The 18,150-nt window shown below is 46.0% G+C and overlaps 2 protein-coding genes across 3 annotated transcripts in view; one reads left to right on the top strand and one right to left on the bottom strand.

The window, feature by feature from the left end:
* Positions 1-3,305, bottom strand: part of ATM (ATM serine/threonine kinase) — a 146,289-nt gene extending 142,984 nt beyond the window's left edge. For both annotated transcript variants that reach the window (XM_054724708.1, XM_054724707.1), the window contains exon 1: positions 3,228-3,305. The gene's annotated coding sequence lies outside the window, so the exon portion shown is untranslated. The remainder of the gene's footprint in view (positions 1-3,227) is intronic.
* An 806-nt stretch (positions 3,306-4,111) lies between these two features.
* Positions 4,112-18,150, top strand: part of LOC103299224 (protein NPAT) — a 62,522-nt gene continuing 48,483 nt past the window's right edge. Inside the window, exon 1 of the mRNA XM_008156074.3 lies at positions 4,112-4,283. Coding sequence (XP_008154296.2) covers positions 4,247-4,283 — 37 coding nt within the window. The 5' untranslated portion in view covers positions 4,112-4,246. The remainder of the gene's footprint in view (positions 4,284-18,150) is intronic.

Below are 18,150 nucleotides of genomic sequence, written 5' to 3'. Positions count from 1 at the left end.
TAGTATTCATTGGTTATTCCAGTGGTCGGCAAACCGCAGCTCGCGAGCCACATGCAGCTCTTTGGCCCCTTGAGTGTGGCTCTTCCACAAAATACCACGTGCGGGCGCGCACGTACAGTGCGATTGAAACTTCGTGGCCCATGCGCAGAAGTCGGTTTTCAGCCTGGGTGAGTCTATTTTGAAGAAGTGGCGTTAGAACACTCAAGGGGCCAAAGAGCTGCATGTGGCTCGCAAGCCACGGTTTGCCGACCACTGGGTTATGCTGACCCCTTCAACACCATTACAACCTCCTTTACTCTGCTGTGGGTTACAGGATGTTACTTACTTACAGTATTTTTCATTTGATAATATACTTGTTCAGAACAGGACTGTAATTTTTGTTTTTCCATTCTCTATGGTTGTATCTAGGACTCTTACTCCTTCTTGCTCAATCTTAAAGTGCTCTTGATTGGCCAGTAAGAAAAATAAAACTAGCAATATTCAAAGAACCATAAAAGTAGGCACCTTTATTCCTAAATATACTAAAGATGTTATTTATAATGGGGAGAAAAATGTGTTTACTAAACATGTGACACATCCAGGAAGAGGCAACTCTAAACTTCTTTTTTAAACTGTGGCTTTTCTGAACTTGTTTTTTCTCTTCTTCATTTTCTCAAGATTACTTTTAAGAAAAAGAAACAGTTCAGTATTATCTACATAAACAGGAAATGTTACTCACTGATACATGAAACTACATTTATTGGGCAACTGCTGTGTCCAAGGTACTATATTAGGAGAATCTAGATTTATAATGAACCAAATAGACACAAATCCTACCCTCACTGAGTCATAACTAGTGGCAGAGAGTGACAATAAACAAGTACACTAATAAATCAATGCAAAATTCCAAATTGTTATATGACTCAAAGGAAACAAACATACAATAATAGAGGATTATCTATATACTAGAGGCCAGGAGCACGAAATTCGTGCATGGGAGGGAGTGTCCCTCAGCCCAGCCTGCACCCTCTCCAATGTGGGACATCCCTCTCACAATTCAGGACTGCTGGTTCCCAACCGCTCACCTGCCTGCCAGCCTGATCACCCCCTAACCACTCCTCTGCCAGTCTGATCAATGCCTAATTGCTCCCTTACCAGCCCGATTACCCCCAACTGCCCTCCCCTGCCGGCCTGGTCGCCCTTAACTGCCCTACCCTGCCAGCCTGGTTGCCCCTAACTGCTCTCCCTGGAGGCCTGGTCGCCCCCAACTGCCCTCCCTGCAGGCCTGGTCACCCCCAACTGCCTTCCCCTGCAGGCCTGGTCCACCCTAACTGCCCTCCCCTGCAGGCCTGGTCACCTCTAATTGCCCTCCCCTGCAGGCCCAGTCACCCCCAACTGCCCTCCCCTGCAGGCCCAGTCTCCCCCCAACTGCCCTCCCCTGCCAGCCTGGGCACCCCTAACTGCCCTCCCCTGCAGGCCTGGTCCCCCCCAACTGCCCTCCAGGCCTGGTCCCCCCACTGCCCTCCCCTGCAGGCCTGGTCACCCCCAACTCCCCTCCCCTGCCATCCCGGTCACCCCTAACTGCCCTCCCCTGCAGGCCTGGTCCCCCCAACTACCTTCACCTGCCGCGACCTGGTCACCCCCAACTGCACTTCCCTGCCAGTCCGGTCACCCCTAACTGCCCTCCCCTGCCAACTTGGTTGCCCCTAACTGCCCTCCCCTGCTGGCCTGATCACCCACAGCTACACTCCCCTGACGGCCATCTTGTGGTGGCCATCTTTGACCATATGGGGGCGTGAGGGTTAATTTGCATATTATATAGGATATTAAAACCTAAGTACCAGCTGACCGTTCGACCATCCAACCAGTAGCTATGGTGCACACTGACCACCAGGGGGCAGACGCTCAGTGCAGGAGCGGAAACCACAGGCATGGAAACATGGAACAGACTGATGAATCTCAGAGGGAAGGGGGAGGGGGAAGGCGGGAAGAGATTAACCAAAGACCTTATATGCATACTAGAGGCCAGGTGCACGAAATTCGTGCACCGGTGGGGTCCCTCAGCCTGGCTTGTGCCCTCTCGCAATCCAGGACCTCTCAGGGGATGTCGGGGAGCCGGTTTCGGCCCAATCCCGATGGCCAGACAGAGGGACCCCACCAGCGCATGAATCTGTGCACCGGGCCTCTAGGTTTTTTTTCTTGCCTCTAGTTTTTTATAAACTGTTAGGGAACATGTCTCAGAGGATGTTACAATAAAGCCAAGATCTGAATGAACTTGTGCTAATCACAGAAAGAGCTGGAGGACAGAAATTTTAGGGTCCCAAGATGGAAAAAGCAACCAAAAGAACCAGAGAGTAAGGAGCTACAATAAGAGTGTCATCACTTAAAGCTGAATTCAACCAAGTCATTAATTCAGAACAACCTAGGTTCCATTCCCAACATGCAACTAAATGATCTCTATTTCCTAAGTAACAGACTCTGAATTGGCAAATCCAATGCTGATCTCTTTGCAGAATTGGACAATGATGACAAATCCCATCTCTTGAATATGATCCAGCCCTTGGGATGCCATTCTTTTCGAGTGGCAAGAGTGTGGGCTTTGTACTCAGACTGTACTGGTGCTACTATTTATAAGTGGTAGAACCTTGGGCAAGTTAGCTACTCTCTCTTCACCTCAGTTTTCTCAATGATAAAATGAAAAAACAATGCATACTAGACCCTACTTCAAAGAGGTACTGTAAGGATTCATGTATCTGTTCAACAGTGTGTGGAACAAAGCAAATGCTCAATAAATTACCGTTAGCAATTATCCTTTCTGTTTCATAAGTCCATTTTGATGGTTCTTCTTCCACCCACACCCGAAAGAACATGCTTATTTCCTGATTTCTCACTCTGATTTTAACCCAGTGTGATCTCATCCATTCCTATGACCTCGACAGGTTGAAAATGCCCACATTTATTCCATTTAATACCAGACCTTACTTTTGAGCTTCAGGCACCGCCTCCACTTCGTGCCTTTACACGCATTTTGCCTTCTGTGCAGAAAGCTCCTACCACCCTCCAGTGCAATTCAACACCGGGGCGGTCTCGGCACAAACTGGATTGTCCGGGGCTGTTTCCAGAGAGAACCTCATTCACCCCTCTACCACCGTCCGCACTCTTCTGCCACATTTTCATCCTGAACTGTTAAGCCTTTTTCCTTAATCTGCACCGGGTCAAAACGGCAGCGAACGCTCTTGAATGCTCACCACAGGAAAGGATGGTCAGGAGGAAGCCAGGAGCGCGTGGTCCCACAGCTGACGGCCAGGGGGTGGACTCCAGCAGGGTGATCCCAGAGCCCAGGCTCCTCGCCACGCGACTGCGGTTTGCACTTCAACAGAGGCCCGCTGATCGCAACTAATTACGAGAGGGGGAGAAAGCTGATTAGGCAAGTCATCTCGTTAAACCTGGACGCGGAGGAGGGGTCCTCGGGGCGTTCAGAGGAAGGTTGGAGGCTAAATCAGCTGGGGGCTCGGAGAGCCCGGGAAAGAGGTTGCAGAGAGGGCCGTCCGGAGGGCGCGAGCTTGCGCGTCCCGGGCCCAGGGCCGGCGGCTCGGACGACTCAATTCCCCGACAGCACGGCTCCCGCGCCCCTCCCGCGGGACTCCGACGGCCAAAGGGCAATCTCTGGAGGGGACGACGGCTGCAGCCCAAATCGCCGCTGCAGTCGCCTCAGCCCGCGGCCGCAGATGCTGCGGTCCGCTATCCACGCACCATTCCCGCTTCCGGTTCAAACCCGGCGTGACAGCGCAGCAGCGTTCGCCCTGCGAGGAAGTGAGGCTGTCCGGCGGCGCCCGAGCCCGTCTGCCCATGCGCGTCAGCATCCCTCGCCCTCCGCGGCCGGGCCTGGCTCCCCCAAAACATCGGGCACGTCCGCGGAGGCGCCTGCGCCGTGCCCGCCAATGGCGTGCGCCCCGGCCTCGGGGGCCCGCCCGGGGGCTGGGGCTCCGGGGCCTGCGCCACGCCTCCTCGCCCCCTTCCACCCTAACCCCTCCCACTAAGAGGGAGGAAGTGACGACATTTCCAAGGAGCACGGAGGCGGGTTTCTTTTCGGCGCCTTTCTTGCTCCCGCGAAAGCGATTGGCTGGCGTGGAGCGAAAGAGGCGGGACACATTGCCGCGGGTTCAGTGCCGCCACTGGAACCGGGAGATGCGGCGCAGCGGCCGTCGCTGTGTGGGCTTTTCCCCGAGCCTTGTGTCCCGTTGCGGTTCCTTCTGCGGCTTCGAGTATGTTGTTACCTTCGGACGTGGCCCGGCTGGTATTGGGTAAGCTCGGCCGCGGGAGGGAGGGCCAGGGGACCCGCTCCGCCGGGCGGAAAGACCTTTGGGGCCAAAGGTTCGTCCCAGGGTGGGGAAGCTCCGGGGCTTCGCCTCCCCGCCGACTCCTGCAGCCCGGCGGCGGCGCCTCTTCAGCCCAGACGGAGGCTCGGCCGTTCTCGCCTCTTTGTGTGCGGAGGCGCCTCTCCGCGGGGGCTGCGGGGCGAGGGGCGCCGCAGGGGGGGCGCGGGTGGAACACCTGAGGCCGGGTCCGCGGGCCGGGCGGGCCTGCGCACCTCCCCGGGGCCCCGAGGGCGAGTTGTCGACGTGACGGAAGGCTGCGTGTTTTTCAGCCTTGGGTGCGCTTTCCCTGGTCAGGGCTGGGACCAAAATAGGAAAAAAAAAAAAAAATGACTTCCCCAGCCACCCAGCCTGGTGGAAAGACCTCCTTCCTGACGCCCTTCTCGGAACTCGCTTTTATCACGGCGAGTTTGGGCCGAATGGTGTGTGCTCTCCCCCCACCCACCCACCGCAGTAAGTCGTCCCGTCTAGAGGTTTGAAATGCCAGTTGCATATTTTAAACCAGAAGCAATCCATTTTTTTTTTGGGGGGGGGGGTGGGGGGGGACGGAACTAGCCAGAAACTTCACATGGGAAATGACTTTCAGTTGACTTTTCTAAGTCTTGGTTCGTTTTTCCTCCATTTGCGGAGGCTTCAGTTCCTCGGGCCAGTGGTCAAGGTGTTCTGTGATGTGGGAAACAGGTCTTGTTGTTGTTTGCACCCCGAAAGACTAAAGAGGATTGCACTGCTGGGAACGAGAGCCACGTTAAACTCAAAACACGAGCCAGGGATTTACAGGCAATCCTGTTCGACGTCCCTGAAAGTAAAGGGTAAACATCTGTGATGAAGCTTCCTGCAGTCGTTACTGCCGTTGTTTTATTAGGAAAACCCATTTGTCTTGTTTCTTCTTAAAATACCCATCTCTGTCCAGAGAAATGCATGGGCTTTTGATAGACGCATTTTGCAGGAAATATTAGAAAGTAGTGGTTCCATCATCTTTTTTTTTTTTTTATAATTAACTTAATGACAAGTTTAAACTGATACTTTGTTAAATGTTTGGCCAGTCTTTTGCCCACTTAACCAGAATTGAGTATCCATAGTTAACCCACATCTATATCGTGTATGTTTGAGAAAAAGCCGTCTTGTAATTGTTATATTAGACTTGCTTGTAATCCAGTCCAAAGTAGACTTTCACAGTGTTTATGATCACATTGACATAATTTTTTTCCCCTCCATGCAGTGTTTACTTAAGAATTTTTGAGTTTGGGCAGTTTGGTAATCCAGTAACCACAGTCTTCAACAGGATCTCTTGACCTGGCATTGTTGACATTTTGGGCCAGATAATTCTTTATGGAGAACTGTCCTGTGCATTGTGGGATGTTCAGCAGCATCCAAGGCCTCTATCCTTTAGATGCCTGTAGGGCTCCACTCACCCTCTGTCCAGTTGTGACAACAAAAAGTGTCACCAGATATTGGCAGTACCTTCCCTGTAGGGCAAAAATCACTCTCAGTTAAGAACCACTGGTTTTACAAAAGCAATTTGATTTTCTAACTGGAATAATTCACACCAACTTGTGATTCTATTCTCCACAAACCAGCTGATCTGCTTGACTTCCTACTTTTTTCAATGGACTCCTTCTGTCTTCATTGTTTCTTATCCTAAACTAGTTCTTTGTCATTCACATTCCATTTTGATTGCTACCTATCCTAGCAATATGCCTCCTACTACTTCTCTTGGATTTTTGTCATTGCTTCTCAGATAGTCTTGCTATTCATCTTTACTGTTACAAAACAAAATCTGCCTAAAGCATTCGCACTACACCTCCTATTAAAGTTGAAACAACTGTGCACTTACCAAAAATTTCAAGTTGTGCAAAAGAATATATAATAAATCTTCCCGCATTAACTGCTCTTGCTTTTTTTCCATGTATCTTGAAGCTCATATCAGCATGTAAAGACCTACAGTTACAAAACTTAGTGACTTAAAATATTAACAGGTTTATTATTCACTCATGATTCTTCTCTTGTCAGTACTCCCTCCCCATCTTCAGCCCCTCTCTTGATGTTGGACTTTTTCCTTTATAATGTTCTTTCAGCAAATCTTTGGATGTCTGCTATGTTTTGACACTGCCAAATGCTAAGAATAGAGAGAAGGAAGGTCTCCCTTTAGAGTTCATATAATTAGGATTTTTACCCTTAGACACACACACACAGAGACACACACTAAACACTTTACTACACCCCACCTCACATTCTATCTAATGCTCCATCATCCTTTCACAAGTCACATTTATTCAAAGAACAATAAATTCTATTAAGTTGCTCTACTTGCTCACCTAACTTTTGTTTTTCTTTTTCTTTTTTTTAATATATTTTTATTGATTTCAGAGAGGAAGGGAGAGGGAGAGAGAGAGAGAGAGAAACATCAATAATGAGAGAGAATCATTGATCGGCTGCCTCTTGCACACTTCCTACTGGGGATTGAGCCAGCCACCCGGGCATGTGCCCTTGACCAGAATCAAACCTGGGAACCTTGAGTCTACGAGCCAACGCTCTATCCACTGAGCCAAACCAGCTAGGGCTAACTTTCATTTTTCAACATACAGCAGTGACTTTTGTACCTCACTACTAAATTTAAACAGCTCTTGCTACTCAGTTACAGCCAGCTGTTGCCTTGCTGGAAATTCTTTAATTATTGCACAAGCCAAATGCATCAAAATGTTGTTTATTGCCTCTGGATCACCAGTTTGTTTTTATCAGCATGTCATACAAAGCGCTCTGTGGAACTGATTCTGCTGCATCTCAACTTCTCAACGTCTGACCTATGGTTCAGGGACACAGACTACTTGCAGTTTCTCCACGTTTTCCTGTGCGTTCTGTTCCCTCTGCCTGCAGTATTTATTCTCTTCCCCCTGTCTTCCTAAGTATTTACATTCATTGTTCTGGTCAAACGCAATCTCTGAAACCTCGTCCAGCAGGTATAGTTAGTACTTCTTAAATGTTTCCACAGCATTATACGTTACTTCTGTTACACCCTTACCTTGTTTTATGGTAGCTGTATGTTTGCTTTCCTTTTTTTTTTTTTCTTCCTTAAAAAACATGCAAAATTTAACCATTTTAGTGATTTTTAAGTGTACAGTTCTGTGGCTTTATTTACATTCACGTTGTTCTGTAACTATTACCATTATCCCCCTCTAGAATTTGTTGTGGTTGTTAATCCTCACCCCTAGTATATTCCTCCATTGATTCTCAGAGAAAGTGGAAGGGAGGGGAAGAAGCTGAGAGAAAAACATTGATGTGAGAGAAACACATCAATTGGTTGCCTCCCACATGCATCGACCAGGCTAGGGGTCGAGCCTGCAACCCAGGTATGTGTCCTTGACTGGAATTGAACCTGAGACCCTTCAGTCCACAGGCAGATACTCTATCCACTGAGCCAAACAAGCCAGGATACCCTCTAGAATTTTTTTTCTAGAAAGTTACCTTTATGTCATATTCAGTATTTTTAATCTGGGATTAATGGGCAGGCTTAAAAAGTTCTGGGATCCCACAAACTATCTGTAAAGGTTTATGTGCAGATAGCGTGTTTTATGGGTGAAGTGTCCAAAACTTTATTTTTTTAAAACAAATATACTTTTACTTATTTCAGACAGGGAGGGAGAGAGAGAGAGAGAAACATCAATGAGGAGAGAATCATCGATTTGCTGCCTCCTGCACACTCCCTACTGGGGATTGAGCCTGGAACCTGGGCATGTGCCCTGACCAGGAATTCAATCATGACCTCCTGGTTCATAGGTTAAACCTCAACCATTGGGCCAAAACTTTCTTTAGATTCCTAAATATGTTTGTTCATTTCTGTGTGAGTCAGCATCCATTCAGGAAAATTGAAACCAGCCTGAGTATCCTACCTTATAATAGAGAAACATGCAAATTGACCGCACCTCCGCTATGCCCTTGATTGGGCCTGCGAGAGGCTGGGGGCGGGACTCCGGGTGGCCTATCCGGCCGTTGAGAAGACCAAGATGGCGGCGCCCAATCCCCTTAGTTCCGGGGGTCCCGGGGGCGATGGCCACCCTGGGGGGCGTGGCCAGGCCGAGCCAGGCGCTCCCGGGGGTTCCGGGGCGATGGCCATCCTGGGGGGGGGGGGGGGTGGCAGCACTCGCCCAGCCCCTCCCAGGGTCCCTGGGAACATTGCAGGCATGTGGTTGCTGAGACATAGACCAGGCCTCTGGTCACAGATTCATAGCTTTGCGGAGACCTAGGGCAGGGATCTGCCTCATCTGCAGAGAGACAGAGGTTCTGCAGTGCCCCCAAGACGTGGGTGGGCCCAGCCAGGGATCAAGGGGCATGGAAGGACTCCTGGCAGAGGGGCAAGGACCCTCACCCCTGAGGCGGGGGTTGAGGGGTGGAGCCACCTCAGTGAAGGGGTGCTGCACTGCAGGGTACTGGACTGACTGACGTGATTCAGAGAAGCTCCCAGTGCTAATGGGCCTCGCTCAGGTGGCCTTCACACTTCAGAGGCAGTGACTACTGCTCCTGCCTTGACCCAAAAGCAAGCTCGCTACACCCTGCCCCATAGCAGAGCATGCCTAGGCAGTGAGTGGGAAGCCTTCCACCTGCTTCGGAGAAGGGGGAGGCAGTAAAGAATGGGGGGAGAGAAAAGAATGTGGAGCATCCGCAATGAAGAGGTGCTTGAGAAAGAGGCTGAGAAGCCTGACTGGAAGGTTTGTTCTGTTTGCTGGGCCGCTGCCCCTTAGAAAGCGCAAAGAGCATGGCTCTGAGGGCTTCCTGTGTGCTCTGAGGGCTTCCTGTGTGCTCTGAGGGCTTCCTGAGTCAAATTCCACAGCCAACTGGAATTGGCCTCAGTTTCCTGGTCTGTAAAATGGATGAAGCGTGTCCCAGTGCCTTCACTGAGCTTTGATGGCCAATTGAGATACTATATAAAGAAAATGAGGGAAGAAGTGAGAAAGAAAAGGAAGGACAAGAAACACAAAAGAAAGACTGAAAGGAACCTGTAAACCCATTGTTACTTAAATAGGGAATATAGTCAGTAGTGTTGTAATGATGGTATGATGCCAGGTGGGTACTAGAAATATCGGGGAACACTTTGTAAAGTATATGATTGTCTAACCACTATTCTGTAACTAATATAAAACCTGAAACCAATACAAAATAATGTTGAATGTAAAGAAATGAAAATTGGAGTGAAATTTTTATAAATTTCAAAGTTTAAATAAAAGCTGTAAAGGAAGGAAGGGGAGAATAAAAAGTGTTTTTCATTTTGCCACTTCATTAAAAAGACAGTTGTCTTTATATGGTGCTTTTATACTTTTCTAAGTCATTATCTCATTTTAATTTCCGGGCAACTTACAGACAAGATAAGTATTCCCTCCACTATTCAAAGAAAGGAAATCTTGGTGTCTGGTCCTAATGATTCAATCGTCAAGCCCTTATTGTAAAGCAGGTTTAGTAAAATTTTCTGTGCAGGGTCATATCTATACTAATAAAAGCCTTGGGGGTGATCAGGCCAGCAGGGGAGGGTATTTGGGGGCAATCAGGCCTGCAGAGGAGCAGTTAGGGGTCAATCAGGCCAGCAAGGAAGCAGTTAGGGGGCAATCAGGCAGGTAGGTGAGCGGTTAGGAGCCAGCGGTCCCGGATTGTGAGAGGGATCCCATATTAGAGAGGGTGCAAGCTGGGCTGAGGGACACCCTCCCCAGTGCACGAATTTCGTGCACCGGGCCTCTAGTTTGACAATAGAGGCCTGGTACACAAAATTGTGCACTTGGGGTGGGGGATCCCTCAGCCCGGCCTGTGCCCTCTCACAGTCCTGGAGCTTAGTCCCACTCCCCCTGGGAGTCGGACATCTTTAGCGCTGCTGAGGAGGCAGGAGAGGCTCCCGCCACCACTGCTGCACTTGCAGCCATGAGCCCGGCTTCTGGCTGAGCAGCGCTTCCCCTGTGGGAGCGCACTGACCACCAGGGGGCAGCTCCTGCATTGAGCATCTGCACCCTGGTAGTCAGTGTGCGTCATAATGACAGGTCATTCTGCCGTTCAGTCGATTTGCATATCAGCCTTTATTGTATAGGATAGGATGGGGGGATTTAATGAGGGAATTGGTTACACGGGTGGTAGAAAAGCTAAGAGCAGCTTAACACATTGCGGACAATTCATGAGAATTCTCGCTTCATATTACACAGTGTTTTACAAAGTACCATACTTTAAAAAGATACTAGTTTTTAAGAACATGTAATAAATAACTTCAAAATGCAATGGGTATTTAATTTTAAAGCGTGCCTTTAACATTTATGTAAAACGTTTTTTGTACTCGTTCAATAAACTTATCTGGCCACTGGGTAAAGCTAGCAATAAAACTACTGGTCCTCAATGTGTTAAGTGAGTCAGCTCAGAGGGTAGCAACAGCTGAAAACCACTAAGATTATCAGGACAAGAAAAGATGAGGCAACCCCGAAGCTGGGTTCACTATGTGGAAGATGGAAGGTATTCTTGTCTGGTGATGGAGTAATCGCAAAGAGGAGATTCTGCCAAGGCAGAGAAGGAATGGGAGAAGAAAGTGTAGCTTCTTCCAACAGCCCTTCAGTGTTGTACCAGTGCTTTCCATTTATTGAACCCAGTCAGAAGCCAGCTGACATGGAGCCTAGGAAACATTCTGTGTGGGGTCAGGTTTCCTGTTATGCAGTACAGAAAAAGGGGGAATAATAGATTCGAAGGCAGACAGAAATGGGACTGGCACACCTCCCCAAAAGGTCAAGAGCCACTGTTCCTATTCAACTTTATATCACCAAGACACAGATATTTAAAAGATATTTACAAAGTATAACTGTGATCAGGACATTCCCCTTCATCTACTGAATAATACTGGTCATTTATTCAGATTATGTTTATTCATACTGTTATTTATCACTAGAGGCCCAGTGCATGAAATTCGTGCACGGGGCGGGTGTCCCCTCAGCCCAGCCTAGACCCTCTCCAATCTGGGACCCCTCGGGGGATGTCCGACTGCCGGTTTCCTTCTCACAATCTGGGACTGCTGGCTCCTAACTGCTCACCTGCCTGATTGCCCCTAACTGCCCTCCCCCCCCCCCCTGGCCTGGTCACCCCCAACTGCCCCCCTCTGCCAGCCTGGTCACCCCCAACTGGCCCCCTGCCGACCTGGTCACCCTCAACTGTCCCCCCCACCGGACTGGTCGCCCCACACAGCCTGCTGGTCAGTCGTTTGGTCCTACCTCGCTAACCCCTTTGCCGGCCTGGTTCCCCCACAAAGCCTGCTGGTCAGTAGCTTGGTTGTCCCTCGCTAACCCCCCTGCCAGCCTGGTCACCCCATGCAGCCTACTGTTCGGTTGTTAATGTGAGGGCGTCGGTTGTTAATATGAGGGCGTCGTGACCAATTTGCATATTACCCTTTTATTAGTATAGATACTAATACTGTCATTGCTGACATTTACAACTTTTTATGATCCTTATTCATTCTGTCTTTTCTGTTGTATCTCCAACTGTTCTGTCACATACATTGTGCTTCATCCAAACTGGGCATGTTCCCCAAACATGCTCTTCATATATATTTTCTATCAGTTTCTTTGGGATATGCCGGCCATCCTTCAAGATTCACCTCTTTCTTGAAATGTTGCAGAATTTTCCACAAGTCTGGTAATGGTAATACTTCCTCTAACCCCTATCCTCCCATGAAGTAAGTCCTAATGTCTTAACCACCTTTGCTTTGTATTTGTGTATACCTGAGTCCTAGTTCATCATAACTTGTTTATTAACCGAGATTTTGTTATTGGTGAAACTAGCAATATAATGTGTCATAAGTTAAGACTTCCCATGAATTATTTACATATTTTTAGGATCATTGAACCACTGTGAAGGAGATATTTTCAGGTAGAGAGATTTGCTTTCATCAGGCACCTCTTTTTTAAATTGATTTTTAGAGAGAGGAAGGGAGAGGGAAAGAGAGAAACATTGATGTGAGCAAAACATTGATTGGCTGCCTCCATGCCCCCTACCAGGGATCAAGCTCACAACCTGGGTATGTGCCCTGACTGAGAATCGAACCAGCAACCCTTTGGTGCACAGGGTAATGCCCAACCAACCAAATCACATGGGCCAGGGCAGGCACCTCTCTTTTTTATGTTTCCCTCTCTAAAACAGGAAGAGACCAGACTCAGCATCCTAATTCCTAAAATTTGAATACCCTTAATATATAGTTAGAATTTTACCTTTCCTTTTCCTTTCTCAGTTATGATTCTCCTTCGGTGTATTTTGTTGCTTATTACTACCTCCACTGAAAAGCAGGCAGAAAACAATATTGTGTTAAGAAGAAAGGACGTTCAGGCATACTTTCTTACTTATTTTGAACATCTTTGCCACTAAGTTTATACAAAAGATACACTTGTTTTATTCTAAAGTTACCTTTAGAAATAAGGAGGAACAATAATTAATAGCTAATTTTAGTAGAAGAGTAATTATTTATATTATTGTAATAAGAGATAATTGATCCAGTTTGTATTTTTACTGTGACATATGAGATTTAGAATAGTTCGTACCTAAAATTTTCCCTATTATTATGATTGAGAATTGCTTACAATTCTCAGTTAAGCATTTTTGTAGGCAAATAACTAGTTAACGTGTGTGTGTTATATATGTGTGTATATAGGTATCTATACACACACACACACATATAAAAATAGAAAATATGCTAATTAACCGGGACACCATAACCTGGACTGGTGACTCTAGGGTGGGTGGCACCGCGTGATTTCGAATCGCGCACTGGGCTCCTAGTATATATCCTACCTAATAAAATGGTAATATGTAAATTACCATCACTCCGCTACGCCCACGAATGGGCCAGCGGGAGGCGCAGGGGGCGGGACTTGGGGTGGCCGGGGTAGCCAATTGGGCCAGCAGGACGCTGAGCCATGGCTGTGCTGCGGAACAGAAGGGGCCTCTGGGGCAGCGAGCTCACGTCCTGCCGCGGACCATCAAAAGCGGGGGAGCTGGGTGCCTGTCTGCTCCGGCACCAGGCCTTTCAGAAGCCTCCAGTGCTGCGGAGGCTTCCGAAAGGCCTGGTGCACCAGCAGACAGGCACCCAGCTCCCCCGTGATCGAAAGCGAAAGCGTGTAGGGGACCCTACACGTGCATGATTCAATCATGCACTGGGCCTCTAGTGTAATGATAAATGAACATGAATGTGGTCAACTACTTACCACATTATTTTAGAACTTCTAGGGCAAAAGTAAAGCTAAATACACCAAGTCTAATCTAAAATGGAAACTCTGGCTTGCCCAAAGTGGCGTATGAACAGTTGTTATAGAAGTAATCTAGCCTTTTAACAGCCTTTTCTCAAGTGTATACTATACAAAAGTGTAATGTCTTATGATAAACCATAAACTATATGATCGGTCATGATTCCTTTCCCAGCGTATGCTAGCACAAATAACCATATTTTCTGAGAAGGGTTAACTGTATATTTCTACATTCTATCCATTCCAAAGTGTTCTCAACCTTTGTTTCATGATTACAGCCTTAAGGAATATTTTTAGACTTTTTTTTCCTAATTGCCTGCCCTCGTGAAATTTTAATGTCTCAAATATACTGCTTATGTATTGCGTGTATTTCTGTAAATAAGCATTAAAGAATATTTTCTTTGTTCCACTCTCTTCCTGGTACCTATTTTCAATGGCTTGGGGCTATGTCATTCTTTTTGAGAATACTTGGTCTAGAGAAAATCGTATCTACTTTAAGGAATTAGATTTCATACCACCACCTGTTACAACTCCCAAGTGGTTATGAAAACATCAGAGGTGATTAGTACATTGGAAACTCGCCACCATGAAAAGAAACTATTTGTTTGGGGTTTTCAATTTGAATCTTGAAGCACATAAAGAAAAACTCCAACTGCCCTGATTTCAGGGTGACTCTAAAGGGTTATACATTTTAAATTTCTATATTCATGAAATCCTAGTAGCATTTGACTTAATTATTCCAAATAATATAACTGTCAGAAAGCGAACCATTTTAAAAACGATTTATTTTCAACTGGCTATAGTTTTATAAAATTTTATATTGAGTTATTTGTGAAAAATAAACACACAAGGAAAATAGCAATTTATCATTGATCCATCTAATTTCACAAGTCAGATGATTTCACATCTTCAATGGGGGGATATTAGAGTAGTAGTATCTGAGATTTTAAAAAAAGGTTTCTAAATGCTATCTGGTTTCTAAGTGCTTTCCTATATTCCAGAGGACAAAGTCTTTGGTGTTTTAGTTGTATGTTTGTTTCTCCCTATAGCATTAGTTAGCAAGAGATTGGAAAACTGACTAATCAACTATAAGTAGGAAGTGGTGAGTTGGTTCCCACATCCCAGCTAGGGAATTTCCTAAAATGAGGTGACAATTTCCTTTTTATTTGTATTTTTATAATGTTCATATATAATGATTTTGTAGGCCCACTGATTGTTTTTTTAATTGTAGGGCCTGGTTCAATATATAGTTTCGGGTGAAAAGAATAGGACCTTACAATTTTAAAGTTAGAATGAACCTTAGGAATAATTGCTTTAGCACAACAGGTCTTTGAATAACTCATTTGTTCAATGTTTTTCCATTATAACATTGATGGGATGCCAAATCATTAACTTAATTCTTGTTTATATCAATTAGCCTATAGTAAAATTAGTTTTATTATACATTGTTTTACTTAAAATCACAGAGAACCTTTTGTCAACGTTAAGTGAGGACTTAGGTAGTTAAATACTTAACTATTATTACCAGTACTGAGATAAGTATACTACAAAGGCAAGTGTAAGAGAATCTAGTATCTGGTCATACGAGTGTGGTACATAATGACAGGGTAGAAAAAAAAAATTTTGGAGGAAGTGATAGTGACACTACACCTGAAGGATGAATGGAAATTAGCTACTAGGAAAAAAATAAAGCTGTTCAACCAAAGTGAATAAAGTATGTAGCGGCCTTGAAATAACATCATTTGTTATTTGCAGAATTGCAAGACTAGTTTTGCTGGAAAAGATGGAATAACAAGATATAGAGCTAAAAAGGAAATTATGATGCAAAACAAATAGAATCTCATATGACATGTTAAAAAGTTAGGATTATTTTTTTTTATTAAGATACAATTCACATATCACAAAGAGCAAAATTTAGTTGTTTTTAGTATATTCACATTTTTTTGCAGCCATCAACACTATCTTAATTCCAGAACATTTCTATCACCCCTAAAGAAATCCCGTGCCTGTTAATAGTCACACCCAATTGTCCCCTTCCGCTATCCTCTGGCAACCACTTATCTACTCTCTGTCTCTATGGGATTTTGCCTTTTCTGGACATTTCATGTAAATGGGATTATACAATATGTGAACTTTTGTGTCTGACTTCTTAAACTTAGTGTTTTCAAGATTTACCCATGTTATAACATGTATATGTACTTAATTTCTTTTTATGCCTGAATAATGTTTCATTGTTTGGATATATCATATTTTGTTTTTCCATTCACTGATGGACATTTCTACTTTTTTGGCTATTATGAAAAATGCTATTATGAACATTCATGTACAAGTTTTGTTTGGACATATGATTTTAATGCTTTTGGATATATATCTAAAGAGTGAACTTGCTTGCTTATAAGATAACTAGAGGTCCAATGCACAAAATTCGTGAATTCGGGGGGTGGGAGACCCTCAACCTGGCCTGTGCCCTCTTGCAGTCTAGGAGCCCTCAGGGGATGTTCCACTGCCATGGAGGCGGGAGAGGCTCCCACCACTGCCTCTGCGCTTGCCAGTCATGAGCCTGGCTTCTGGCTGAACGGCGCTACCCCTGTAGGAGCGCACTGACAACCATGGGGAAGCTCCTGCATTGAGTGGGATCGAGCCAAAACCGGCTGGCCAAGGGACCCCACCGGTGCATGATCGGAGCCAGAGAGGGACGTGGGAGGTTGGCCAGCTGGGGAGGGACTGCAGGAGGGCTCCAGGGCATGTCCAGCAGGTCTTGCTCAGTCCCAATTGGCTGGACCCCAGCAGCAAGCTAACCTACTGGTTGGAGGGTCTGCCCCCTGGTGGTCAGTGCATGTCATAGCGACTGGTAGACTGGTCTCGACTGTCTGCCCCCTGATGGTCAGTGCTAATCATAGCAAGCAGTTGAGCGGCCTTAGCATATCATTAGCATATTATGCTTTGATTGGTTGAACCGATGACTGGACACTTAGCATATTAGACTTTTACTATATAGGATTCTATGTTTAATATTTTTAAGAACTTACCAAGTGATTTTCCAAAGTGGTGGTACCATTTTTATCATGCCACTAACTATATATGCAGTGGGCTCTCTTGTTATTTTGTTGATGGTTTCTTTTGCTGTGCAGAAGTTTTTTATTTTGATGTAGTCCCATTTGTTTATTTTCTCCTTAGTTTCCATTGTCCTAGGAGATGTATCCTTAAAGATACTGCTACAAGAAATGTCTACTATTTTGCTGCCTATGGATTCTTTTCGGGTTTTTATGGTTTCACATCTTACATTTTAAGTCTTTTATCCATTTTGAGTTTATTTTTTGTGTATGGTGTAAGTTGAGGGTCTAATTCAGGCGTCCTCAAACTACGGCCCATGGGCCACATGCGCATGTTTTTGCCATTTTGTTTTTTTACTTCAAAATAAGATATGTGCAGTGTGCATAGGAATTTGTTCATAGTTTTTTTAAAACTATGGTCCAGCCCTCCAACGGTCTGAGGGACAGTGAACTGGCCCCCTGTTTAAAAAGTTTGAGGACCCCTGGTCTAATTTCATTTTTTGCATGTATCTGTCCAATTTTCCCAACACCATTTATTGAAGAGTGTGTCTTGACTTCATTGTATGCTCTTGCCGCCTTTGTCAAATATTAATCCTGCATAATGGCTTGGGTGGATTTCTGGGTTCTCTGTTCTGTTCCATTTGTCTATATGCCTGTTCTTGTGCCAGAACCATGCTGTTTTGAGTACAGTGGCTTGGAAATATAGCTTGATATCTGGCATTGTGATCCCTTCAACTTTGTTCTTTCTCAAGATTGCTGTGGCTATTCAGGGTCTTTTTTGATTCCATAAAAATTTTTGGAATATTTGTTCTTAGGTCTGTGAAATAAGCCATTGGTATTTTGATAAAGATTGCGTTGAAACTGTAGATTGCTTTAGATAGTGTGGCCATTTTACTGATGTTGATTCTACCAATCCATGAACACAGTATATTCTTCCACTTAACATACGTCTTCCTCTATCTCTTCTTTCACTATCCTGTAGCTTTCCGAGTACTGGTGTTTTAATCTCCTTGGTTGGGTTTATTCCTAAGTATCTAAATTTTTTTGTTGCATTGGAAAATGAGGTTGTATGGGTTCCCTTTCTGAGCATTCATTATTGGTGCACGAAATTCATGTGGGGGGGGGGGGAGTGTCCCTCAGCCCAGCCTGCACCCTCTCCAATCTTGGACCCCTCAAGGGATGTTCGACTGCCAGTTTAGGCCCAATCCTGGTGTGATCGGGCCTAAACGGGCAGTCGGACATTCCTCTCACAATCCAGGACTGCTCACTCCCAACCACTCGTCTGCCTGTCTGCCTGTCTGCCCCTAACGGCTTCCACCTGCCACCCTGATCACCCCCTAACCAGTCCCCTGCCAGCCCAATTGCCCCTAACTGCACTCCCCTGCTGTCCCAGTCATCTCCAACTGCCCTCCCCTGCAGGCCTGGTACCCCCAACTGCCCTCCCCTGCTGGCCTGGCTGCCCCTAATGCCCTCCCCTGCAGGCATGGTACTCCCCCA

This window comes from Eptesicus fuscus, chromosome 13 (assembly GCF_027574615.1).
Source record: "Eptesicus fuscus isolate TK198812 chromosome 13, DD_ASM_mEF_20220401, whole genome shotgun sequence".
Lineage (NCBI taxonomy): Eukaryota > Metazoa > Chordata > Mammalia > Chiroptera > Vespertilionidae > Eptesicus > Eptesicus fuscus.
Note: the sequence above shows the minus strand (reverse complement) of the source record. Positions and strands in the feature narration are given on the sequence as shown.